This window comes from Lutra lutra, chromosome 5, assembly GCF_902655055.1.
Source record: "Lutra lutra chromosome 5, mLutLut1.2, whole genome shotgun sequence".
Classification (NCBI taxonomy): Eukaryota; Metazoa; Chordata; class Mammalia; order Carnivora; family Mustelidae; genus Lutra; species Lutra lutra.
Window position 1 is genome coordinate 72627689 of NC_062282.1, and position 26902 is coordinate 72654590.

Sequence of the window (26902 nt, forward strand, 5' to 3'; positions counted from 1 at the left end):
TCAGCCATCCCTCATGGTGCTGGGTCTGGGCCTTGTTCTTGTATTCAGTTCTGGGAATGACACATAGGCTCATTCCCATCAGGACCTCAGTCTCAGAATTCTGGGGGATCATGAGGCACCATGGACTTGGCACTTAGTCTATGAAGGTATCTGAGACCCCAGAGTCTCTCCCAGATGCCCGAGTATAGGCTCTCACCTGTGAGGTACTCAGGTTCCTTGGCAGGTGGCTCCCTCCCCTCCTCAGGGAGTTGTTTGGAGGAAATAAATGGGACAAAGCTCAAGCCATCTCCCTGTGCCCCCTATTCTTGGGAAGTGGAGGCAGGAGGCCAAGGGCAGAATGAACAGTCTGTGAATATGGTTTATTTCCCTTTTCCAGGCTCGTCTGAGGACCCGATGGACCCGGGGCAAACTGCAGGGAGCTGCCTCCCAACCAAACAGTCACCCACATTGTACCATGCGGAGCACCGCTTGCCAGTTTCAGACAGAAAAGCCAGCTTCCTGCTACAGAGCTCCAGCTCTGCTCTGAGCAGCCCATGCTGAGCTGCCTGCACTTAGGAATGGCCTTGGAATCTGGTCTGGGTGAACTCCCCCAGGGGCTGTTGTAACTAGGAACCCCTGGGTTATTTTCTGGAGAAATCTGGTGACTTCATTCATCATAGGCCTGGATTCAGATCAGCAAGCCCAGCTACAAAGCCCCAAACAATTCAGTACGTCCCCGGTCAAGAGAAATACTAGGATATGGGTTAGGCAGGTATGGCTATAAAAATCCCTCGAACATCCTATAGGGTAAATGTAGATGCGGGCTGAGTGCACCACCCCGTTGTCCTTAAATGGTTTGTTACCCTGGTTCCAGAGGAAAGTGAAATTCAGCCTCATTATATAATCATTTTAAACACCTTGCTCCTTTTCTCTCAGAGCAGAAGCCCTGAGCACCAGCTGGTGCAAAAGATCTAGGGCTGACTAGAAGTTTCCACACCGACACACGAACACCCTGCTCAGGACGAGGAGTGAAGCCCTGCTAGGTCTGGCTGGACACGGCTAACTTCTGTGGGGTGCAGGTCTGCCAAGGCACGGGGACGCCTTGTCTGTTCTGATGGCCAGAGGGGCCAGGCTGGACAGGCCAGCAGTGTGACACAGACATCAAAGCGCAGTGCTGGGTCTGGGAAGACTCCCACCATGGTGTGACTGCAGACAAGGGACCTTACCTAGAGATTTAGCCATAATGGGTTAGACTGTACTGACCGGGAAAGCCTATGGGATGTGTTAGCGCAGGGAGTGGCCAGGGTGAGTGCTCAGAAATCGTTGGCTATTTTAGTTTGTTGTTGGTGTCCTCAAGAGGGGTTAATAATTCCCTGTTTCTAGGAGTTCTGGCAACACGGGGGTCCGTGAGAAGCAACGAAAACCTCCCGAGTTTGCTCAGTTTCTGTCTTGGCTGGGCCCCGGCTGTGGATTGCTGAGCCCCTCCAGGAGGGAGATGGGAACCAGCCCCCCGTGGAGGAAGTCGTGTCTCCCCATGGACAAGTGACATGGGCGCACGCCCCTGAAAGGGCAGTGGTGTGTTTTAGACAGTGTCCACTACTCCCTGGATCCCAGAGCCCGGCTGCCGGCCATCACCATGGGAGGGCCTGGCATCTTCTACAGGGTCTGCCGGAGCCTCAGCTGCTGAGTGCAATCAGCCTGAGGGACTCGCCCCTGGCACCACCATCACCTCCTCAGGGGAGGTCTCCGGGGGAAGCCGACTGACAAACTTGTTGGCCAACTCTGCCCTTTTACCACTGCTCCACTTTACTTATGAGACTACAATGAGATAGGTGGGCTATCTTGGACTCGGACACATCTTTTAGAATACAGGAGTGGGGCCGGTTGCTGTGAGCAGCGTTTGGGGAGCACTTAGAGGGGACGACATGCATGGAGCCATTTACTAACCATTCACCTGCAGGACGTGGGTCTGGAAGAGCTCCTCGTGGCCGGAGGCGTGGCACGTGTAGTTGCCCATGTGGACGGTGGTCACTTTGGTGATGTAGAGGGAGTTGTCCTCTCCAAAGTCCTGTACAGGGTGAGGAAGACAATCAGGTTGGCCTCCCTAGTGAGTAGGCTGGGAAGGAGAGCCCAGGCTCCTGCTTTTCCAGGAAAACAAAAACCCTGTGGCCAAACCCACGTGTTTGGCCAGAGCTGCTGGCAGGGCCAGGCCGGCCAGGGTTGCAGGAACACCCTCTCTCTTCCATGTTATTGGCCTGAACCTTGTTTATCCAATTAAGGCCTGATTCACACTCTCTGTGAGGCTGGGCTGAAACACCTTCCCACTCATTCCTCTTGTTTTCCATGAACTGGGCTCCCTCCTACTACTAATCCTCAGCCTGCTTGGCTGGTTTCCTGGGGGCTCTTGTCCACCTGCTGAGCAGCTCTGCGAGTTTTTCTTATAAAATAAGAATAATCCAATTAAAAAGTGGGCAGAAGACATGAACAGACATTTCTCCAAAGAAGATAAACAGATGGCCAACAGACACATGAAAAGATATTCCTCATCACTTATCAGGGAAATGCAAATCAAAGTCACAATGAGCTATCACCTCACACCTGTCAGAAAGGCTAAAATCAACAACTCAAGGAACAACAGGTGTTGATGAGGACGTGGAGAAAAAGGAACCCTCTTGCCCTGTTGGTGGGAATGCAAATTGGTGCAGCCACTGTGGAAAGAGTATGGAGGTTTCGCTGAAGTTAAAGTTCGAACTACCCTATGATCCAGCAATTGCACTGCTAGGTATTTACCCAAAGAATCCAAAAATACTAACTGAAAGGGACACATGCACCCCCATGTTTATAGCGGCATTACCTATAATAACCAAACAGGACACAACCCGTGTCCATTGATAGAGGAATGGATAAAGAAGATGTGGTCTATATATATATACAATGGGATATTACTCAGCCATCAAAGAGAATATCTGCCATTTGCTTGCAAGACTATAGACAGAGCTAGAGTATAATGCTAAGTGAAATAAGTCAGTCAGAGAAAGACAAATACTGTATGAATACACTCACACGTGGAATTTAAGAAACAAAACAAGAAAGCAAAGAAAAAAAATTAGAAAGAGGCAAACCAAGAACCCAAACTGATGGCTGCCAGAGGGGAAGGTCCTGGTGGGGGGATGGGTGAAATAGGGGATGGGGATTAAGGAGAGCTCTTGTGATGACCACCGGGTGGTGGGAGAAAGCACTGGATCACAAGATTGTACACCTGAAACTAATATAGCACTGTGCATTAACTAACTAGAATTAAAACAAGAACGGGAGGGGCACCTGGGTGGCTCAGTAGTTAAGCCTCTGCCTTCAGCTCAGGTCATGATCTCAGGGTCCTGGAATCGAGTCCCATATCGGGCTCTCTGCTCTGCAGGGAGCCTGCTTCCTCCTCCTCTCTCTCTCTGCCTGCCTCTCCACCCACTTGTGATCTCTCTCTGTCAAATAAATAAAATCTTTAAAAAAAAAAGAATGAGAAAGTTTTTCTTAAAGGGACAGATAGCAAATATTTTTGGCTTTGTGGGCCATAGGGTTTCTGTGAACTATTTAACTCTGCCTTGTAGCATGAAGATAAACATTAACAATATATAAATTAATGAGCGTCTCTAAGTTCCAATGAAATTTTATTTATTTTTAAGATTTATTTATTAGAGAGAGCAAATGACTGAGTGGGGTGGGGAGGAGGGCAGAGGGAGAGGGAGAGAGAAGCCCAAGCTTGCTCCGTGCTGAGTACAGAGCTGGAGGCAGGGGTCGATCTCATGACTCTGAGATCACGACCTGAGCCAAAACCGAGTCAACACGCTTAACTGACTGAGCCACCCAGGCGCCCCAGTGAAATTTTATAAAAAAAAAAAAAAAAAATAGGTGGTAGGACAGGTTGGCCTGCAGGGATAGATGGCCTACCATGGGTCAGATCCACTTTGTCCCAAAATAGTTCTAGGTGCCTTGCAGAGACCTGAATAACTCAAGAAGGGAAACATTACTGAGGAAAATGAGGGCAAACAAAGAGCAAGAGAAGGGACAGCAAAGAGAGCCAGGAGGGGCAGATGCCAGGGGTTCTGTAAGAAAACTCTCGACAACCTTGCCCCTATTATTATTATTTTTAAAGATTTTATTTATTTGAAAGAGCAGAGTGAGCAAAAGAGAAAGCATGCACAAGTAGGGGGAAGGGGTGAGGGGCAGAGAGAGAGAGGGAGAAGCAGACTCCCCGCTGAGCAGGGAGCCCGATTCGGGACTCGATCCCAGGACCCTAGATCATGACCTGAGCCAAAGGAGATGCTGAACCAACTAAGCCACCCAGGCGCCCCACTTTTCTTCTTATTATTAGCAGGACCTACAAAACTCCTCTTGACCTCCTAGAGCCAACACCAAACCATCCCTCTTGCCATTCCCTGTGCCCTTTTCCACAGAAGCATTGTGGTCGTGGGAGGGAGGGAAGGCCACCAGTCACTGTGTCACAGGGGTTGTCTGAGGGCAACCACAGAGCAGCTGACCCACTGACCCTCTGCCTTGCTCACACTCCAGAGGGCCTCACTGACACCATCTTGAGTCCTTTAAGGATGCTTTTTGGCTAATTAGCTTGGTGGGGGGGTGCAGACCCAGAAGGAAGCCTGGCAGAGGGCACGGGGTGGGAAGGGGGATCGTGGATGCATGCAGCCCGCTTTCATGATCAGAAAAAAGATCCCGATGGAGTAAAATATTGTTGTGAGAGCCCTGGGAGTTTTCTCTCTGAAGCATTGCTCTGCTTAAAAAAGCCCCATTCCTATCACTCTGCAGAAGCTTCGATAATAAAAATAAAACACCAGATAGCTGATTTGTCCTGTGTCATAACAGAGTCATAAAGGGTTCATACCTGAGTTGCTTATGAAAAGTTAATGGTTAGTCAATTCTGGGCTGACATATTTCTGGTCTAAGCTGTTTGTGTGTCAAAACCTAAGTCTGGAGGAAAATGTATTTTGCTTAGAGGCTCCATGGCAGGTGGCAGCTGGAAAATAGGGCAGGGAAGCTGGTGCAGCTCTCTCTGTGGGAAGCCCTTGATACCTCACCGGCTTGGTTCCAGGGCAAACTCCATCCCGAAGCGTAATCCCAGAGCTGCTGGTGGGGGCTGGCGCTGGGGCCCCCTGGCACTTTGCCTTGTCTGCCTCTCTGAGCCTTCAAGTCCTCGCAGGACGCACTGGAAGCTGGGCTCGGGTTCTGGCGGCCCCTGCTGTTGGTGCTCCTTGGGTGACGCTATGTGGTCACATGGACCAAACATCCCTCAAGCCTTGTATAATCCTCAGGAAAAAACCCAAGCCAGAAAACAAGACAAAGCCCAGTCCTCATACAGTGAGGAAGCAGAGCTCTCTTTCACAATGTATTCAGAGTCTACCTTCTCTTACCCCCTCCACTGTGACCAGTGGTTTAAGGCACCATCTTCTCATCTGGGGGAACAGCGGGGACCTCTACCTCTGCCCCTCCACTCTGTCCTCTACACAGCAGCCAGACCCTATTCCCTCACCCCAAGTCAGCCCTAGGGGGTCTGCTGGGATGACTTGCCATCCCCACCTCCTCCACTCTCCCTTGGTCATTCCATTCCGACACTGTGATCCCTGGTTGTTGCCTATGTGCCAGGCATCCTGCCCCCTCCCCCAGACTGTCAGTCTGGCTTGCACCCCCCTCTTTCAAGTCTGCCCAAATGTTATCTGCCCGCCCTATCTGTAACCCCCACCCCACCTGTCACTTCCCGTTTTCTGGACTTACTACCACTTAGCATACCATTTGCATCTGTCTCTGCCTGATGAGGATGTGAGCTCTCAAGTGAGCCCTCAGTAGATACTCAGTAAATGGATGGCATGAGATGCTGAGCTAGGCCTTCTGCAGGGATTGTGTTCTGGTTCTTTGGGTTTGGTGATGGAGGCGCCCACCTCCTGCCTTCCCATCCACCTGAATGTTGCCAGTGATGGGGCATCAAAACGAGGTGGCTGGCAGGAAGGCAGAGAACTGATCCCAAGCACGGTGCCCCTGCTTCCCCACCCTGTGTCTCCTTCTCCACGTTGCATTCCTCAGGCCAGGGCATGTGGACACTGGCCAAAGAGAAGGCTCCACAAAGAGCAGCAGGCAGAGGGGGAAAAGCCCACGTAAGCCATCTCAAACTCAGTTGCTGACTTCTGGTGAGCCCCTAACAACATCATTTAACCTCTCCGTCTGTTTCTCCTCATTGCTGCTGGTGGACAAGGTGAAACTCCTGGGTGATCGCTCAGGGGCTGGGGGGTGCATGTCAGTTCTTCGAGTGCACAAGGGGATGCTAGATACATGACGGTTCTCCTCTGAGCACCGAACTCATTACCAGCCTGTGACTTAGGCTCTGGGGAGAAGCTGACTGTGGAATAAATAAAATAATGTCTCTGGGCTAAAATAATAGGCATCATATAATTATAGAACAAAGTGCATATGGTTTTCTGGAACATGAATACTGCCTACTGAAATCAAATTTCAGTAGGAAATCAAATTGGATGTGGGGAAATTCCTTTAAAAATTGATTTATAAGAAGCTACATAAAACTAAACCTGTAATCCTTTCTCTCCTGAATGTTCTTTGAGATGTTTCTGAATACTGCTATCAATGCTTGATTGCATCTCTGTAATTGTCTTTTTATGGATGGGTTTTTTTTTTTTTTTTTTTTTTGGTTCTGATGCATAGAAATGTATTAGCAAAATCAAGGTTCCTTCCAGAAATAAACAGATGCCAGATTAGACCATTCTTTGTACTGATACACATCCATCTTTGGGAAAGAGACAATTTTACTAAAAGGCATAGTTTTTGTCTTTTAAAAAGCTATTTTGTAAGTATCTGCCCTTAATAAAGAAAGTAATTAAATGAGACTTAAGTATTAAACAATATTTAAGCAGAGGTGAGATGGGGAACGTTGTCATAGTGATGCATGGGACTCGGGTTTAAGTAATATGAAAATGAGCCATCAATGTGGAATATTTAGTTACTAAATGCTAAACACAAGGACTCCAGGGTGATTTCAGAGTTCAGGTTAATGGTACTGTCAATGCTGCAAGTTAGGACTCGGTGTAGACACATTTATTCCAAGCCTTTCCGGCTCTGCCCTTCTCAGAAGCCATGTTCTCAGGAGCCCTCGGTCCTGGCTCTCTTTGGGGAGGATGGAGTCAAGGAGAGGGTCTTTCCTCCATGCTAGTTTGATTCTGGCCCCCAGAATCCACTATCTCTCACATCCCTCCTGCACAAACACTTTAACAGAATGGACCCCAGCACTGAACATGCAGCCCCTTGGTGACAGCTGGCCTCAGAGGTGTCTGCTCTCACATGGCCGATATCCAAACCAAGCAGGGACCAGAGGCACCCCAGAGTGGGGGGCACACACAAACACCCATGGAAGACACACAGTACACATGAGCGTGCATGTGCACACTCATGCCGCCTCCACTGCCCACCTCTTGGCTCTCCTGCGGACCACCCCGACCTACACGGTGCTGGTCACTTCCTTCCAGACTCTTAAAGGACACACTTGCCACTCTGTACATACTTGCTCAGAGTTCTCTTGAAAAGTCCCTGCAGCTTGAAGCCATCCCTAAGTAGCTGCTGAGCCTCTGGGCAGGGAGCTGCTATGGACGGTCACGTGCATTGTGAGCCCCCAAGGTTGGTCTGTTCTCTGGCTCCATCCCAGGCCCCAGGCCAGGGAGCCACAGGTGTGAGAGAAGTCACTGTGGGGAGGGCTCCTGGCTTCCCTCGGACCGCAGGGACTATCACTGGCTGACCTGGGTTTCTACGATCAGTCTTTCCTGTGACTCTGAGTGCCCACGAGGAGGCACCTCATCCCTCTGCGGACCACCATATTGTCCCCAGTGCGTGGCTCAGTCGGTGTTTGCTGAGCAGATGGAGGCATGTTAGCCGAGGGTGCTGGCTCTCGGGGAGCCCTGAAGGAAAGGCTAGTGAAGAAGTAACGTCATCCAGAGAGAGGTCTGGCCTTTGTCTGCCTGGGGGCTTTGGCCACCAGGCTACCAGATACACGATTTATGATGGAGGGAGGCTCTGCGCCATGCAATGACATTTGTGTCTCCCCAAGCAGCTAGACGTCATTCATGTGAGCAGGACATGACCAAGCTCTACCAGCAGCTCTGCACACCAGGCTTGGGTGAGCTTCACCAGCAGGCAATATGTTATACCCGTCCTTACACATCAGTGCTGGGAACAGGCTACATGTGTCACTGCACCAGGAGAGAACAATGGAGGCTCTGTGTTTGGATCACCCTGGATTCTACCCAATGGTGCTTCTTCCCTTGGCTTTTTTTTTTTTTTTTTTTCGCTTATAAACCACAGAAATTTCTCATAGTTCTGGAGGCTACAAGTCCAAGACCAAGGTGTTGGCAGGTTCCGTGTCTGGTGAGAGCCTGCTTCCTGGTTTCTTGGAAGGCTGTCCGTCTTTTTGCTATAGCCATGCACAGTGGGCGAGGGCAGACTCTCCCTTTTTATAAGGGCACTAATCCCATTCGGGAGGGTTCTACCTTCATGACCTAATCACCTCCCCACAGTCCCACCACCAGATACCCTTCCAATGGGGACTAGGTGTACACATACGAATTTTGCTGGGATACAAACATTCACACCTGGTACAGATGGAGGTTTCTACACAAACAAGAGTGTACAGAGAATAAAAGAGTTCAAATTCTGGGTAAAACAGAGAAACATGTATCAGACTTACATCAGCCTAACTCTAAAAATAGATTAAATATAGGACGCAACCTTTTTAAGCACAGTCTCTGATCTTTGAGAGACAGAAAACTTGAGGTGAGGTCCACACTCACTCCAGCCCTCTGTCAGAGGGCATTTTCCAGACCACAGCACGGAGAACCACGGCAATGGAGAAGAGGTCAGAATCCAGGGCCTTTGAAGTACCTGGAATTTGAGAGCTAGGGTAGCAGAGAGGATGGGGCTTTGCAGGCTTTGAGGAGCCCCGGGAATTTCACAGGATGCCCTCAAGTCATGGATGGACACTACGGTCCAGAGGCTCAGGCTGAGATTTGAGGCCTTACAGAGCATATAGCCTAGTCTGTGAGCTGAGCGGAGGTCCCAGAGATGTGCATGCTGTTGAGAGCTGTTGGGGTTCTGAATGTCCAGAATGGAGAGCTCTTGGGGAATGTCCTATGTATCCCCTTGGCTGATTTTAACCTACACTTATCCCCTGTAATAAACCATCAATGCGCTTCTAAGCATTCTCAGTGAGTTGAGTCCTTCTGGCAAATTATTCAACCGGAAGGTACTTTTGTGCACTCCCCAAACTCGTGCTGGATGCCAGAGTGGGGGAGGTCTTGGGTTGACTGTCTCTCTAACTTTGTGGTCAGCTCCACTGTTCTATCAGGGGGATTCTGACCCAGTTGTGTGGATGCTGCACGTTTGGCCTGTGGGCAAAGTTGCATGTCCCAGTGCACACAGGGGGCTAGGCACTTGTACCAGAAAGCTCATGTCGGAGTCATGGTTCTGAGCACTCAGCGTGTCCCCCCTCAGAGGCCGGAGGACAGGTACCTTGTGACTCTAAGACTCCAGGGTATCACGTGGATGAGTGCAGCTCATGGGGCCCTCTGGGGAGTTGTAGGCCGTGGATCCTTAGCTGATCAGCCTGGTGAGCCCAGCTGGGACAGCGAGGGCCTCAGGTGACACAAGGCACTGCAGCGATCACTTGAAGTTCCAGACTGCCTCTAACCTGCTGCCTTCTCCTGGGGGAGCTGCCACCCTCCCAGGGGGATGCTGCATCATGAATCCCTGTCTGAGAAGGCCTTATCAGCAACTCTAACCTGAGCCACACACACAGCCCTTGCACCCACTGGCATTCTTGCTGTCCTTGAAACACTGCAGGGAGTATCCATTAGGGACACCTGGGTGGCTCAGTCAGTGAAGCGTCTGCCTTCAGCTTGGGTGATGATCCCAGGGTCCTGGGATCGAGTCCTGCATCAGGCTCCCTGCTCAGCGGGGAGCCGCCTTCTCCCTCTCCCTGCTGCTCCCTCTGCTTGTGCTCTCTCTCTCTCTCTCAAATAAAAAAATAAATCTTTAAAAAAAAATTTCCTTCCATGGCTCATTTTAGGGACCAAGAAGGCCTGGAATCAGGAATTTTTCTCCTGATACAGTGCTTTAAGCTCTTCACAGATTTTGTGGTTTTTCTTTTCTTTTCTTTTTCCTTTTTTTTTTTTTAAACCGACTGAAGGTTTGTGGCAGCTCTGTGTAGATTGAGTCAGTTGGCACCACTTTCCCAACAGCATTTGCTCATTTCATGTCTCTGTGTCACATTTAGTAATTATTGCACTATTTCAAGCTTTTTCATTATTATATTTGTTATGGTGATCTGTGACCAGAAATTGCTACTCATTGAAAGCTCAGAGGATGGTTTGCATTTTTCCATCAAGAAAGCATTTTTTTAATTAAGTATGTACTTTTTTTAGACATATGTTAGTGCATACTTAAGAGACTCCAGTATAGCATAAACATAGATTTTATAAGTACTGGAGACCAAAAACTTCATTTGACTCCTCTGATGGCGGTATTTCCTTTATTGAATGTTCATGTTGTTGCAGTGGTTGGAACTGAACCCTCAGCATCTCCAAGGTGCGCCTGGACACTGTTGGATGGAGTATAAACTGTACGGCCTTTTTGGAGGGAGATTTGGTGATACCCATTGCACTGAAATCATGCTTACCCTTGGACGTCATCATTCCACTTCTAAGAGCTTATCTTATACACCTACTTACACGTGTGCTAAGAGGTGCATATGAGGCTCACGGTTGCACTATTGTCTGCAGTTAATAAAGCCTGTCTACAGGCTGAGCGAGAGCTCCCTTGAGTGGGGCTGGGCCAGAGAGCCGAGACAGGGCAGCTGCATGGAGCTCTGCACCCAGGGTCTAGAAGGTAGATCAGAACCTCCCTGAGGGACCTTGTCCCTGTGACCTGGGGCCACAAGTGGTCACTGAGCACAGTTAAGCTTTGAAGTCAGTACTATGAGGGAAGAGAGGTGACCCCAAAGAGACCCCTGGGAAAGCAATGGCCCAGTAGAGGCACCTGGTGGGGCAGAGCCCACAGCGAGTTCTGCAGGCTGCCGGATCCTGGGTCTGGGCCCACCTCTTGGGGCTCTGGCCCATCCTCCTAGAGGGTCGAGCTCACCCAAAGCTCAAAAGAGCCGGATGTTTGTTTGCAACCAGGGTTTCTGACACAAGCGGAAAGAATTGGCCAAAGCCTTTGAGTGCTTCAAGTATAGTGTTTTCCAAGATTTTAAAACAAAATGTATCCAAGCATTTAATGAGATTATTTTAATGCAGAACCTACAACCACTGTCTATCGTGTTGCAAATAGCTCTCCATGCTAATCAAATGCCTCTCATCTTTTTACAATGGATTCATGACTGGTTCATATAAAGACAATAAAAATTAAATGAGTCATGAGCTCCTAAATCATTCTCTTCTGGTCTTTTTAATAACTCACTTCCAAAGCGGAGCTGGCTGAGAGCATATGCTTCATTAGAGTTATTTGTCCCTGGTTTTACACCGTTTAGGCATGGGAAAAAAGTGAACCTTTTAACACATCCTTCAAACACTGCCACAAATACTTTCTTCTAATGGGTTTTGTTTTTCACCGTATTCCGCCTCCCGACATCCGAAAGCCCCTACTAACGAGATTTGGCAAAGGAAAAAACCCAACAGAAAAGAGGGGCTCTTTCAAATCATTTCAGAGATACTGGTTTTTTTATAGGGTCCCCACACCCCCTTTTGAAAAAGATGAATACAATAGAAAAATGTTTCCTCTCTCTGAGATTCTCCTGGCCAAGCAGTTCCGTCTGTTGCGCTCAGAGCCTTCTGCCCCCTGCTCCTGCTGGGGCAGAGACCGATGGGCTCATGAAACCCTGCAGCCCCGGCCCCATGGGGCCACACCCAGTGTGGCCATGTCCTGCAGGGGGTCTGGGCACCACAGCGGGGAGGCAGGGCCAGCACCCTTGCAGCGAAGCCTTGGCAAGGCTGGTTGTGGGGTGTTATGTCCCCAGAGCAAGGCTGGCTGCAGCCTTGGCAAGAGTCTCAGAGTTACTCTACCCCATTTGCTTCATGGAGTTGTGACAAGAGGTAGATGACATGCTGCTTGTGAAGGGATGGGCATGACACTTGGCCCCCGGACATGGGTCAGAACTCCCGTGTCAACTCTAGCAAGGATTTAGCAGCTCAGCTTTGTCCTGTCACCCCGGGGATGTCCTCCCCTGCTTCTGCTCCCCTCATGGGCAGGTCTCCTGTCCCTGAGGTAATAAGGGATGGGGGAGGCAGTCACGAGGGGAGGGCAGGTGATGCTGTAGAGGAAGGAGGTGTGGACTAGCTTTGTGGACTTTCTTCACCCTGAGCGGTTGCTGCGTGATCTGGGCGGAAGGCTAAGGCCTGGAAGGGGTTTGCACGTTCAGTTTCTGCAGTCAGCCTTCCCTCTCAACCCCCAGTGTACTTAGTATGGAGGTCAGGGTACAGGGAGGGGTGCGTGGATCTGCCTCTGAGATGGGCCCCCAAAGCCTGGCTGTGAGCCCACAGGAGACAGGGCCTGTGCAGGGACCTCGCCAGGGAAGGCCGAGGCTCTGTGGCCCAGGTGAAAAAGCCAGGGTCCCGGTGGGGTCAGCGGCTGTCCTCACATTTCTGTGGGATTCCTGTGTCCCGGAGGTCCCTGTCCCATCATAGGACTGTATGACCTCACGGCTTGGAGAATCCTCAAATGTTAACCTTGTTGGTCCCCTCTCTGTTTTGGGTCCCCGTGGAGGCCAGCAGGCCAGCATCCTACTGCCTCCTGAGGCACAGTTCTTCCTGATGATAAGCTTCCCCCAGGGGTTCTGGGTGTGGTCCCTGGGAGTGATAGAGGGCCCTTCCCCATCTGACCACATCAACACAGGTTCACGCTGGGAGGGCCTGTGGGGCAAGGCCTGGTCCCCTGTCCCATCAGCACAGGCACGTTCCTGGACAGCAGCTTGGAGCTCAAGCTCTGGCCCAAGGCCAGGACAGGAGGGTCTGCTGGGCCTGCTTACCCCCACATTCCTTCAGCTTATGAGGGGGGCAATAGGCCTTGGGTGAGGTGGGAAGTCACGGGGCCAGGTCTCAAGGCACCGGGACCCACCACTGCTCTAGTAAATAAACAGCGGTTGGCCAGGAAGTAACGCACAGGTCTTATTGATTCCTCATCAAACAAACAGAAGGAGGAGGCTAATCCAGGGCCCCCTGCCTAGAGGTGCAGCAGGGTTCCTGGTGCCGCTGGTTTTTGCCCATCTCTGGGGCTCTGCGCTCTTGCTCTCAGCCTTGTTCTATCCTGGGTGGAGGGGGTGGGGTTGTTTTCCCAGCTGCAGCTGAGGCCCTGTCCCTCAGGCCCTGGGCTGCAGTGAGGCTTGGACCTCCTGCAAAGGGGTGGCTTGCACACCAGTTCCACACCGAACCTCCCGGCATCCTTAAGAAACTGAGGGAACAGTGTTTAGCTGCTTAGCAGGGAGCCCTGCCCAGTCTGGCCATTGCTCCAGTCGGAACTCCTGCCACTAGGGAAGTTACCGAGGAGAAGGACGCCTCCCCCACACCAGCAGGCTCCTTTTGTTTCTGGGCCTGATGTATCCGGGGTTCTCCTTGTTTGTAGATATAGTCCTAGGCTAGAAGGGGCTCCGGATTCTCGCAGGACAAACTTCTGACGATGTCACTCCCCAGCTGGGACTTCATCAAGATCAAAAGCTTTTGCACAGCAAAGGAAACAGTTCAACAAAACCAAAAAACAACTGACAGAATGGGAGAAGATATTCACAAATGACATATCAGATAAAGGGCTAGTATCTAAAATCTATAAAGAACTTATCAAACTCAACACCCAAAGAACAAATAATCCAATCAAGAAATGGGCAGAGGACATGAAGACATTTCTCCAAAGAAGACCTCCAGATGGCCAACAGACACAGGAGAAAGTGCTCCACATCACTCGGCATCAGGGAAATACAAAGCAAAACCACAATGAGATACCACCTCACGCCAGTCAGAATGGCTAAAATTAACAAGTCAGGAAATGACAGATGTTGGCGAGGATGCAGAGAAAGGGAAACTCTCCTACACTGTTGGTGGGAATGCAAGCTGGTGCAACCACTCTGCAAAACAGCATGGAGGTTCCTCAGAAAGTTGAAAATAGAGCTACCCTAGGACCCAGCAATCCCACTACTGGGTATTTACCCTAAAGATACAAATGTAGTGATCTGAAGGGGAACGTGCACCCGAATGTTTATAGCAGCAATGTCTACAATAGCCAAACTATGGAAAGAACCTAGAAAGAACAAATGAATGGCTAAAGAAGAGGTGGTATATATATACAATGGAATACTATGTAGCCATAAATACCCCTGAAATCTCGCAGTGGATGACATGGACAGTGGATGGACCTAGAGGGTATTATGCTAAGCGAAATAAGTCAATCAGAGAAAGACAATGATCATATGATCTCACTGATATGAGGAATTTGAGAAACAAGACAGTGGATCATAGGAGAAGGGAGGGAAAAAGGAAACAAGATGAAACCAGAGAGGGAGACAAACCATAAGAGACTCTTAATCTCAGGAAACAAACTGAGGGTTGCTGGAGTGGAGGGGTTGGAGAAGGAGAGGGTGGCTGGGTGATGGACCCTGGGGAAGGTATGTGCTATGGTGAGTGCCGTGAATTGTGTAAGACTGATGATTCAGAGACCTGTACCCCTGAAACAAATAATACATTATATGTTAATAAACAAAAACAAAAAAAACTAAGGCTCCCACTGCCCACAGGGAGTGGCCAAGATCCTTTAGGTTAATAATCAATACCTGTCAGGTTCTGGCCCTATCCTGCCACTCTATACCTCCCTCTTGCTTATCCCTGTGCCCTGAAGCCAGAACTGCTCCTTCTTCTGCCTCACCTCTTCTAATAGACAACAGGTAGTACTGTGTTGTAATTCTGTGCTTGTGGATACGTGGTCACCCTCGGGGCTGGGGAGAGTGTCTTTGCTCCACACTCTGGCTTAGGGCCTGCGAGTCCCCAGCCCTGGCGAATGCAGGGGATGACTTCCCTTGTACACCATCTGGACAGCCACGCACATATGGGGTGACTCAGGAGCGCTCCTGACAGCGAGTGGGGAATCCGAGAGGCTCCTTCTCACTTGGCTCCGGGCTAGAGGGGTCCATTTACTTTCTGATCAAATATGATTCTGAAGCTCGAGGCATCCTTGATGTTTGCAAGTCAGAAAAGTTTAATTACATGTGTCATTAGGATGGCATTCTGTAATGGCTCTGTGACTGAATTCATTAACAGAATTCTTAACAGATAAGACAAGACAAATTAATATTTTGTTGCCCATGAAAGCTTCTCATTAAGAGAGTAGTGAAAAAGTGATTAATATTTTGTTGCCAATCAAGATGTCTCGTACAAATGACAAAGAAAGGAGGCCCACACCTCGCAGTGCTCTCTCATCCGCCTGCCTTGGGGGTTTGTAGGTGCGTCGTTCCGTGCCTGGCGCTAATTAACAGCGGGCGGTGCTGTTCCGTCTGGTGCTGCAGTGGGCGGGGTCGGCAAGGGGCTCTAGAACTCATCAATCCTCCATCTTCATTCCACTGGGGCTGCCCCCCTCCACTCCCCACCATGCTCCCCGACTCCCCATGCCCTCCTCATCTCTTGGCTGATTTCCTTCTAGGGCCGCTGTTGTCACTGTCCCCAGAGCGGGAATGCCATGTAAGAACACCTGGTGTGTGCCGGGCATGGGCTACGTGATTCACACAGACATTCAGCCTGAAAATGCCTGTGGAAGGAGGATATTATCCTCCCCGTTCCCCCACAGACTCACAGAAATTCAATGCCTTCCGCAGGGCTGCTCTGGGCTTGCTGGAGGTGGCTGGTCCATGTGTCCGAGGCTGATGTGGATACCTCAGGGTCACATCTCCCTGCCTGGGGAGCCTCCTGGGGCTACTGCTGGCTGCCTTTTGGGAACTCAGGCTGCAAGGGGCCGGGAATGTTGTTTGGCAGCAGCAGCAGTAGTAATAATAATGATGATAGTAATATAAGTAATAGTAATAACGATGAAGAGAGGGATAATAGTTTGCCTGGAACACTGTATGCTAAGACGATCCCATGTGTCTTCTCACTCAGTCCTCACTCTGACCCTCTGAGGCAGGAGTTATTATTTAGGTCTATGTCACAGAGGAGGACCCCAAGCCTTCGAGAAGTCAAGTACTCTTTCCAAATTCACTCAACTAGGAAGTGGTAGAGCTGAGGCTTCAACCCAGATCCTTTTGTCTTCAGAGCTTGTGCTGTGCTCCGGCAGGCTGTACTGCAGAGGGAGGCCTCTGTGTGTGTGTGTGTGTGTGTATGTGTGTGTCCCACACCTGCAGGCTTCTGGTGAGCATCCCTGGGGGGCTGGTGCTGCCCTGTGCCCCCACGTAGGGGTTTCTGGGCAGTACAAGGCCCTGCCTGTTTGCAGGCTGCTGACTTGACCATGAACAGCAAGTGTTTCCAGGGAGGTAATAAGAGGCCATTAATCTCCAGTTGCACCCACAATTAACCCAAATTGCTAACCTCACTGTGAAAAGTGGAAATGCAATTGAGTTGATGCTGGAGGCATGTTCGAGGGAGGGGAAAAACACTCAAAGTAATTTAATTAACCGATGGCAAGTGCATTAAGAGTTCTGCCTCCGCCTTTATTTCTGGTGCCTTTAAATAGAGCATCAAGTAATGCACATGGAAGTTCAGACAGACACGGGCAGATCTGTCCTAGTTTTGAATTAATCACCACTGGCCAAAAACAGTTTAAAGCTGGTGCCCCACCCCGAGAGCTCTTGCACAAACAAGTCTGTGCACCCCAACACCTCCGCCGACTCTAATCATGGCAAACAGAACACTACCTCTCCTTGCTAAGATCCCAGACAAGCCCTGGGCACCTCAGGCTCAGAAGACAAAGGACTGTGCCCACTCAGCTTCTGTCCATCCACCCCCCACCAGGGTTGTGCTGGCACTGACATTCGGAGACGGGTGGGATTCAGGCTGTGCTCAGCACTGTGGGGAAACGGCAAGGAAATACTCCTGCCCCATGTGACAGGGAGAGGGAGACTCCTTGCCCAGCTGTGCCCAAGACAGAATCCCCACGGTGGTCTGCCTCTCCCCATCTGCTCACCCCATGATCTCCAGGGTGCAGCAAATGAGTAGTAGAGTCCCAACTTGGTGGTTTCTACAGAATTTTGTACTGGGATTTCTCCCCACAAAGCAATCTTGCAGTTGGGAGGAATCTTCAAGGTCATAGGATTTAGTTTGCCCTCCTGTGGCTAGTAGCATTGCTGACCACGGTCCTGCTTGAGCTTGCATTCCTCTAGGAATGGGGAGCTCACTGCTTCCTGTGATGGCTCACTCCATTTTGGGGATGCTGTGATGGATGTAATGGTGTTCTATCTCAGCAGTCCAAACTGGTTTCTTTTGGGGGAGCACCCTGGCCCTGTGTGCTTGTTGAACTCATGGGGTCACACAGCCCAGACTGGCTCCTACGGCCCTAGTTCCTTCCTCACCACCTTAGAGATGTTCATGGAACTGACCAAGCATCCCACAGGTCTTCCTTCTCAGAGCCAAGCATCCCATTCTGTGCCAGCTTGCTTGACTAAGCCAAGAAGACCAGAATGCCCCCCTCTTCTGCCTGAAACTGAGATGCCCCCTACTGTGGCTAAGACCTATCAGTTGTCCTGGCAGGGCCCTGCATCGGTGATGTCACTCTGTCTTCTCAATGAACTTCAATCTGGCCCACACATATCCCTGAATGATTCCCTTTATTTTTCAAGCCCCATGAAAGGGAGGGACTGCTCACATTCCCTTTCTGATACCTATGAAGAGTAGTCTAAGATGTTGCTCAAAGTCATGAGGCTGGGTTTTGGGGTGACACTGGGAGCCCAGCCCAGGCTGCCCGGGCCCTCCCAGTACAGAAGTATTTCTGCTGGTCATGTCAGGTTGTGGGTACTCAGCTGCTCTCTCTTCCACTCATGTCAAATACACGTTCCCACACCCAGCCGACAGGGCCCCCAGGGCAGGCCACTCTGGACTTTCCTTCCACCTCCTCACCTGGAGCCTGCCCTCCCGCCAATGCTGGGCAGTTCACCCCTGCCCTCACAGGAAACCATGTTCCTTCTCACCCCTCGTCTCCATCCTCCCCAGGTGTGGGCTCTGCAGTTTCCCTTGGTTCTTCCAGCCAGACGGCCTCCCCGCTCCACTGCCTCCCGTCCGGCCATGTTTGCTGTGGGCTTGTGGGCCTCCTTCACGGTGGGCTCCATCATGCAGTCGGAGCCCCTCACCTTCCACTCCCATGCCCACTGTTTGGCTTTCGCTGCTGCAGCCTGCACAGAGACCTCCCACCCGGCCCGCCCTGCCTGCCTGGGCAGCGTGCCCTTCCCTACTGTGGGTCTGGCTGGCGGGCGTGCAGCTAACATCCAGGCTATTCTCTGCATGTGGTGGGACTTGGATTTTCTGGTACTTCCAGCTCTCAGACGACAGGCTTGAAAGGCATCAAACGTGGGACGTTCAAATGAAACCCTCTCACTCTGCCACCACCAGGGCAGATTCGCAGTTACTCCACTGGGGCAGGTCTGCATGCAGGGTCAGAGCCCAGTGACTTACATTGATGTCTTCCAAGGCCATGAAGTTGAGGGCAAGCCCGTTGCGCTTCCAGACGATGGGGGGCCGCAGCTCTCCACGGATAGCGCAGGTCAGCACGGTACTCAGCCCCACAGTCACTGTGGCCACGCTGACCCTCTCCTCGGGTGCGAGGCTGAGCTGAACCACCTCTGCAGGGGGAAAGGAGAAAATCTTCAGGTGCACACTAGCATCGGGAGTCCCCACTCACAAGCAAACAACCACGGGGGTTCCCGGCAGGGCAGGCGTCCTAGGGCTTTCAGGCTCTCTACAAACTATTACGGCGTGCTGTCTAAATGCACTGATGGACACTCCCTCCTGGGGGACAGGCCACAACTTACGGGAAATGTTCAAAGATCTCTGTGAGTCGGAGAAGTCAGGACCCATAGCGAGTGTAGGGAAACCATCTGCGCTATGGATTTATGAGTTGAGCCCAGAAGGTGGGCCATCACACAGGGACCGGTGGGGGGGCCAGATGTACGGCGGATGCCCCACTCTGTGCTCCTGGGCCTCATGAAGTCTGGGCCTTGCTGAGTGCAGTCAAGGTCTGCTGGCTGAGCTGACAGCTTTCTCATCCATCTGGGGGCAATTTAAAGGTTGCACTGTCTGAAGCTTGGGGAATGAACTGGCTGACCTTTGAAGGTTTGTTTCTGTCTGAGGATTCTTTGAACTTGGATTTGGATTTCTGTTCAGCAACCATGCACTGTAGCCTTTAATTTTTTTGAAGGGTGCTTCAGGCTGTACAAATTATTAATCCTTGCCATTTTATATTTGCTGACTGGCATTAAGACTGATCATTCTTTAGGCAAATGGGAAGCGTCTAAAATATTTGCTTGCAATCACAGGCTTTTAGAAATATTTGGGATTTATGAGAAAATTAATTGGACTCAGGCTGTTCATATACCGACGTGCCATCAGGCTTAGAGGGAGAGTCACTAGCTCAGTGACGGTTACGGGACTGCCTCCTCCCTACTCCTCCCCCACATCTACAACTGAGAGCACTTGGGGCATCAGCCTGCGGTGGTAGTAGCTGAGGGAGGCTGGCTGGCTGGCTCTGAGGGTCTGTGCTTATCTGGGATGCTGGCAAAAATGCCGGGAGTCCTCCTCACTCTCACTGCTCTTTTGGGACTTGGAGGCCCTGCCAGGGGTGGGGCAAGGCACAGAGCTAGAAACTGACCTCCTGGACTCGGCGGGAGCCCTGTGAACTGTGACCAGGCAGCATGTCTGTGCTCACACTCTCTTGTCAGCACATGTGGGGAGGAGAAGGTGGTGGGTGGGGGAGGGGCCGGAATGCAAACGCTGGCAGGTGGGATGCCCTGCAGAGCAGGTGAAGTGGCAGCACGTGTAGTGAGGTCAGATGCTGAGCGGCAAAGCTCTTACCCCACCACAGTCAGTCAGCAGCCCGGCCCCAGGCACATGAAGATGAACAAGATATACACTAGGTGCTTAATCAGTGCTTGTTGGATGGATGGATGAAAAATGGAGAAAATGGAAATAAGGAAGGAAAGGAGCCAACAGACCCATGGAGAGGGGACACTCACGCACAGGAAAAATGTGACTCCCCGTGAAGGAGCCGCAGGGGAAAGATAAGCGCCAAGTGATTGATGCCGATGCACCCAGCATAATATTTTACAAACATTAAAGTGATGCATTTCAGGTTCCCTCTTAAATCATGGCCTACTTGCTGCCCTCCCACCTCTGAGTCATGAGGATTATTGGTCAGGGCGGGAGAGAGAAGGCACGAATCCTCCATTGCGAACCCCAGGCTTTGAAGACTCACAGGGGATAGAGGGAGGGAAAAGGAGGACAAGCTACATGGATCTGGCTTCTTCTGTGCTCTGCTGGCCCTTAGGACTCAGAGCTGTCCCCGAGTGTAGAGGGGATACGCCTTCCTTATCGGACTCTTCCCCTGCTCTTCCCAGGGCATTGTGGGGGATGAGGGAACAGGTGAGAAGCGTGTGCCTGATGGCATGGAGGTGAGGGGAAGCAAGAGGGGCTCTAGGAGGGAGTTAATTCCTCTTCCACCTTCCCGCCTGGGGTGAGCCCATGAGGCATGGCACACAGCCAGAGGCCCCTGGGCTCCTGAGTGGCATGGAGCAGTCCCGAGTTTCCTGGCCACACACTGGCAGATCCGTGAGGTGCTATGTACCTGTGTGCCTGAGGACCGAGGCCCTAAGGGAACACCCCTGGACCCTCCCCGGTGGTAGTGCCGGTGGGGACTGCTGGAGGCCAAGCTGTGGGGGGCATCAGATGCTGAGGCACCCCAGATCAAGAGCAGAACCTGGGAGGACCTCCACCGAGAGGACCCAAGACAGGGTAACTGGGAGTCTGTGGTGTGGACCGCAGGTGGCAGGGGACCGCTGTGTGTTTTATCCACACTCAGAAGCCAGTTTGGGGAGCAGCTGGAGATGCTGGGTGGGAACTGGAGGCATGAAGTGTTTTTCTTAGGTAGAGCATTACTTAATGCAGGCTTGTTAGAATGACCTGCTCCCATTAAGCTTTACAATGGACTGAATATTCACGCACTTTGTCCTCCCAGTGCCAGTGGGCAGGGCTTGTGAAGAAGTCTGGCGGGTCACGAAAGGAAAGGACATTTTCTCTGCCTGTTGGAACTCTAGTCCAGGGACAAGGGAAAAGAGCCATTGAGCCCTCAGGCAGCAGCCCCTGGGGGAGGCAGGACATCCCTAGGCTACAGAGCTCCTGTTCTCAAGGTGTGGTCCCTCACCACGGACATCACATCTCCCATCTTGGGGGCAATTGATGGAAATGCAGATTCCTGCCCTTCTACCTCAGGCTGGTAAGACTCTGGTGGCAGGGTGGGCATCCTGGTTTTAGCAAGCACCTCAGGGTACCCTGAGCCCTGACCACCACTGCCTTAAAAGATGGTAGGGGCATGTCTGGGTAGATTGAAGCGGAGGGTGCGGGGGTGGGGGGCACGGATGGGAAGGTGAGGTATTCTGGTTGGCTGGGGTCTCATTTGGGATGTAAGACCTATGTGCAATGTAGGGTCCTCCATGGAACCCCAAGTTCATGTATTTCAAACAGTTTAGCACAAGGCTACAACCAAACAAAGAAGCAAAATGACAGGTGGGAGGGCTGCTGGGACGGCAGGTTCCAGCCTGCTTCCTCAGGGCTGCCGTGCTTATTTGTATGTCTGAAGATGTGCACTTTGCACGTAGGAAAGTCTCATGCAAAATTAGAACGCGTGAATACTGACAGAACCATCATAATTCTGCTCCTGTCAGCTACACAGATATTAACCAAACAGCAAATATTTGGATCACTTAAAGTTTAATTAAATGAATGTTTTATTGGATTTAATGCATGTCAATATTCCCTGACTGGTTTAAAAATTCTGAAGAGATTTACAGCAACCAAAGCTCTCCTTCTGCCCTTACTCCCAGTTATTTACTGTTCAGCACACCTTCCCCAGGCGGGCCCTCCTTCCCTGCTAAGTGGCCTCCCACGGTCACTTCCTGGAGTGAAAAACGAGATGGCATAATGGGCTGGAGCTGGAGCGAGCGGGGCAGACTCTGGACTGTGGCTTTGGACATCTGACCTCCATCCAGGCCTGGCTCTGCTGGCGACGTACCAAGTGGCCTTTGGCAGGTCCCTTCCTGCCGCTTGGCCTTGGTTTGGACATCAGTAAAATGAGAGATCGCGTGAGGACGGCTCTGGGGACCAACCTTGCTTTGGGCTCTGGAACTCTAAGGATGTGTTTCTAAGTGGACAATCCTGCAGACCCTCTTCAGTCCTGCCAGGTGCTGACTGGGTGCCCCTTTCCTCGCCACCCAGGGCCACCTGCCTCTGCTCTTTGCCCGCTTGCCCACCGTGGCACCCGTGATGCCTCAACTGGCAGCAGCAGCAGCAGCGGCCAAGTCCACAGGGGCTTCCCTCAGGATACCCCCAGAATCCTTGCTCTCCACCCCAGACACCAATAGCCTCCTGTGTGCTTAACCCCAGACTGCTCCCGTTCCTGTGAGCACCAGGGATGTTAGAGCCCTGCACAAAAGCCACCCACAGCTCCTGTCACCCACAGAATGCAGAACAGTCCCCACTGCCAACCCCCCCACTACCCGACCTCCTGCAGTACTTCCTGTGGCACCCACCAACCCCCTTCCTATTCATCTATCCTCAGACTCTCACTCGCTCAGCCCCTCGAGATGACCTCAGGGAGGGTGTCTGGAATCTTGAAATTTGAACATAAGGGGACACTTAGATATCTGTTGAAGATCGAAAGACACTGTCCTGCTGAATTTGACAGGACCTTTTCAGGCTTAAGCAACAGAAACGCAGAAATACTGGACCCCCTTAAGGGTGGTCTAAAAAAAGGAGGGTAGTCTAAGTGCTCATAACCAGGAAATCTAAGGAAGGTGGAGGAGGTTGTAGACGTCTGGGGGACTCCACAAGGCATGCTCTACTGGGCTGCAAGATGGCCCCTCGCTCACACTATCCCTGTGCATGGGACCCCAGAGAAGGGAACCCGATCTTCCCTGAGAATCCAGGAAACAAGCATAGGACAGAACTGTGACCTTCACACATACCTCCTGTGTCCTACCACGAAGCCATCCCTGGGGCCGGGGGACAGAGTGCTGTGCTGTCACAGGATTGACCCACACTCGCGGCCTGGGACTTGTGGCCACCACAGGGCCCCGTGCCAGGTGAGTGGAGGTGGGGATACATGTCCCGACGGAAAGGGTGTGTTGGGTGGATTGAAACCCTACAACTGCTACAGAGACTCAGAGAGGTCCTTCTCTTCCCTCTGCTCCTTCCCAGTCACACCTGGAAGGCCTGCCATGGGGCACAGGGACGAGGGGGAAGCGAAGTGGAGCCATACTTCAAAGGAAGCGAGAACCGGCAGACGTGAAAGCTGATTTAGGCTTCTGCGGCCCATCCCCCTGGCTGCCCTTCTCTTGGGAGCTTGGGTTGGTGGTGGGGCCGTGGCCTAGCACGGGGGACTCCTCACCCTGGGCTGGGCACGAGAGGAGGGCCAGGCAGCCTGCAGTGTGTGGGGATGGCCCTGGCAGGAATTTCCACCCCTTCCCCAGGCGCAAGTGCCCAGCAGGAGACTCAGATCTACTGATACCTGTGCTCTGCTCTGTGAGGCCAGGACTGCTGTGAGGGGGAAGACCCCCAGGACCACCGAGGCCTTCTGCTGCTGGCTGTGGCTCTGTGGCTCCCATGGTGTCCCACCATCTGTGGCCCTGAGGGCTGCCCTGGGAGGGTTGTCGAGTCTTGTTGGGGACCATGCAACAAGGTCTGCCCCGTGCCCACAGCACGTGGGGCAGGGAGGGAGGGCTGGGTGGTGGGGCCCAGGGGCCCAGCAGGAGCTTCTCTGCCACAGCCGGGCAGAGGTGCCACAGAGAGATGAGGACCCAGCTGTAAGAACTGGCACTGGAGGGGCTGCCTGGTATGAGATCAGAGGAGAGCAAGGGAGCTGGGGGCTCCTCACAGCTTGGGACATCTGTCTCCCTATAAGCCAGGCCTTCTGATATCCGTGGGCGTCCCCTTGTTTCCCTTGGGGCCAAGAGGCACAGGTCACATTGAAACTATTGTCCACATCAGCCAGGCTGGGCTAGCCCAAGACAGAGACTAGTGTTCTTCCTAGCCTGCATGTTTGTGTGTGGGTCTTTGGTGCCTAGCACAGTGCCTGGCACACAGCAGGTAGGCTGTAGGCCAAGTCTGGCTGACAGCAGTCTCCCAGGAGACCCCTGCCTTGTTCTCTTGGCCCTTCTGCCTAGAGCAGTAAAACACCTTTGCTTTCCAGACACTGGTGTTGCCAACGCCAGACCTCAGCTTCCTCCTTGCACCCATGCTCTCCCTGCTCCTGGGAGCCTGCAGTGAAGAGGAGGTCTCAGGGGATCAATGCACCCACCAGACACAGACTAACACCCTTCCCGAAAAGCACATGGCCATAACATTTCAGTCTCGAGAGAATTGGGTTTTAGTTCCTATTACAGCTTTTCCTTAATCTCCGGCGCTATTTCTCACACTGACTTGAACTCGATGAGACACTCATAAAACCATCAGCAGCCTCTCATGCAGGATTCTGGTGCTTCACAGCAAGAGAAATTAAATTTCTCGAATTATTGTCAAGTTCGTGTTAGTTTTCCTTTGTTAGAAATGCACTAATGGAACACATGCCTACCTGGACACTTGCCATTTTTCAAACGATGCTCTTGGTAGAAAGACTCCGTCAAAAGCTCAATCAGCTTGCCCACACATCAGTACGTCGGACTGAGCCTCCAAGGCTAAAGTCAGGTTCAGGAGCCAGCTTGGGAATTAGGACAATCTGGAGACACCCTGTGCTGGGCGCTTAGCCCCATCTCTGTAGCTGCAGCCTGTTCTCATACTGTGCTCATAAGGTAAGCATGACCTGGGAGCCCCCTCCCAACCCCCCCCACCCCAGGAGCTGTGGCACCTGTTTGACAAACTCTACTGATCTGGTCTCATTCCTGAGACCAGGATCACACTATGAAGTTGGTGAGTGGGACAGAAACAAAGGTGGAGGGTGTGTGCCCTGTGTCTCCTGACCAGGTAAGGGACAGTCAACCTCTCACATCACCTGGACCCTGTATCTTCACCTGGCCCTTCCAGGGTGGGGCTGGTTTGGTGTGCCCTGCTGGAAGGTGTTTGATGGGGTGGCGGGGGGTGCTTCATGCCTCCTGTGACCCCCTCCGCCAGAGCCTGCCACTCCGGAGCTCTTTGCACACATCTACAGACCCTTGGTGGCTGTGGGGCTAGGGACAGATTGTCTTAGGACCCTTTCATCCTGACATGCATGTTTCGAGCACTAGGGCACATCTGGCCTGCACAGGTGTCTCTGTTCCAGCCAGCCTTGCATGTGTCCAAAATTTCCCGTTTCTCTAGGCATAATCTGATTCAATTTTCCTGTCATTGTCCTATTCCCTCTTGCTTGCTTCATTTTGGGGAGAGCAATAAACTTGTTAATTACCTGCAGATCTGTGGGTAATTTACTTTTTCAATGGACTTATGTTGCTTGGTATTGCTGCAACCATTTTTTTACAGTTTAGTTATTAAGCTCTGCTCTTCGGTGTCAACAAACACCTTTGAAAGCTGCAGACAGAGACCATATCTGTAAGGTCTCTTTTGGATCCTCAGCACCTAATACAATTCCTGGCACAAAGAAGGGACTTGATAACTAGTTTTAAGCAAGTGCACTATTAATGGGTAGTGCTCAGTCGACGATTGCTTATTGAGCACCTACTATGTGCCATGATACAGTGGGGATGTACTGGCAAGCAGAACAGGCCCACATACTGCTAACCTGGAGCTTGTGGTTTGGTAGGTAGGCCAAGAGTCAGATGTGGGATGGGGAGAAGAGGCACCTAAAGCGTGTCCGTGAATCCCCGTGGGGAGCCCTTGGCGCCTGCAGAGCCTGACTGCTCTCTCTTGGTAGAGTCCTTCCTGTGGGCCCAGGGCTGGGCCCTGCAGAGGTGGATGTAGCAGACAGACCCCTGTCTCACTCCCACGGAGCCCCTGTGTCATGAGGCCTTCTCCTGGTTTGTAGGAGGGCCTTGTGCAGGGGTAGGTTAGCTGGGCTTCTTCTGATCTCCACGGCTCTGTTTTTGTTTTTGTTTTAAAGATTTTATTTATTTACTTGACAGAGACACAGCAAGAGAGGGAACACAAGCACGGGGGGCGGGGTGGGAGAAGGAGAAGCAGGCTTCCTTCTGAGCAGGGAACCTGATGCGGGGCTTGATCCCAGGACTCTGGGATCATGACCTGAGCGGAAGGCAGGCGCTTAATGACTGAGCCACCCAGGTGCCTCTCCACAGCTCTGTTTTGCATCCTCTGGCCACTAAACCCTTCTAGCTTTGGGAAAACTAACCCACAGTGGTACTGTGGTAGAGGGAGCAGGAAGTCAGAGTTGAGCTCAGTGCCTGAGAGTTGTGACATCATTGGCCTGGGTGCCCTCGGGTGCCATGGGTGTGGCACACAGCAGAGACAGCAGTCGGAAGCATGGGGTCTGTGCGGGGGTGGAGAGCCCAGGGTCACCTAGTCAGCCGGGTGCCTGGTGGCCAGCTCTCCCTTCCTGGCTGGGGTCTGTGCCTGGCGAGGCCTCGGGCAGGCTGGCCAGTCCGTGCACCTCCTGAGCCTTGCCAAGCCTAGTCCCGAAGATGACGGAAACACTTCTGCTCAGGGTATTTGCAAAAGGAGTGTTTTTACTGCCTATTCCCTTGGTAGGTTTAGGGAAAAGAAAA

At 51.8% G+C, this 26902-nt stretch overlaps 1 protein-coding gene across 3 annotated transcripts in view; it reads right to left on the bottom strand.

Moving 5' to 3' along the window:
* The window catches only part of FSTL4 (follistatin like 4), a 717149-nt gene that overhangs the window by 49780 nt on the left and 640467 nt on the right, over positions 1-26902 (bottom strand). For all 3 annotated transcript variants that reach the window (XM_047730849.1, XM_047730850.1, XM_047730848.1), the window contains 2 exons: positions 18663-18829; positions 1927-2047 (listed from right to left, as the gene is read on the bottom strand). In XM_047730849.1, the coding sequence (XP_047586805.1) occupies positions 1927-2047; positions 18663-18829 (288 nt within the window). The remainder of the gene's footprint in view (positions 1-1926; positions 2048-18662; positions 18830-26902) is intronic.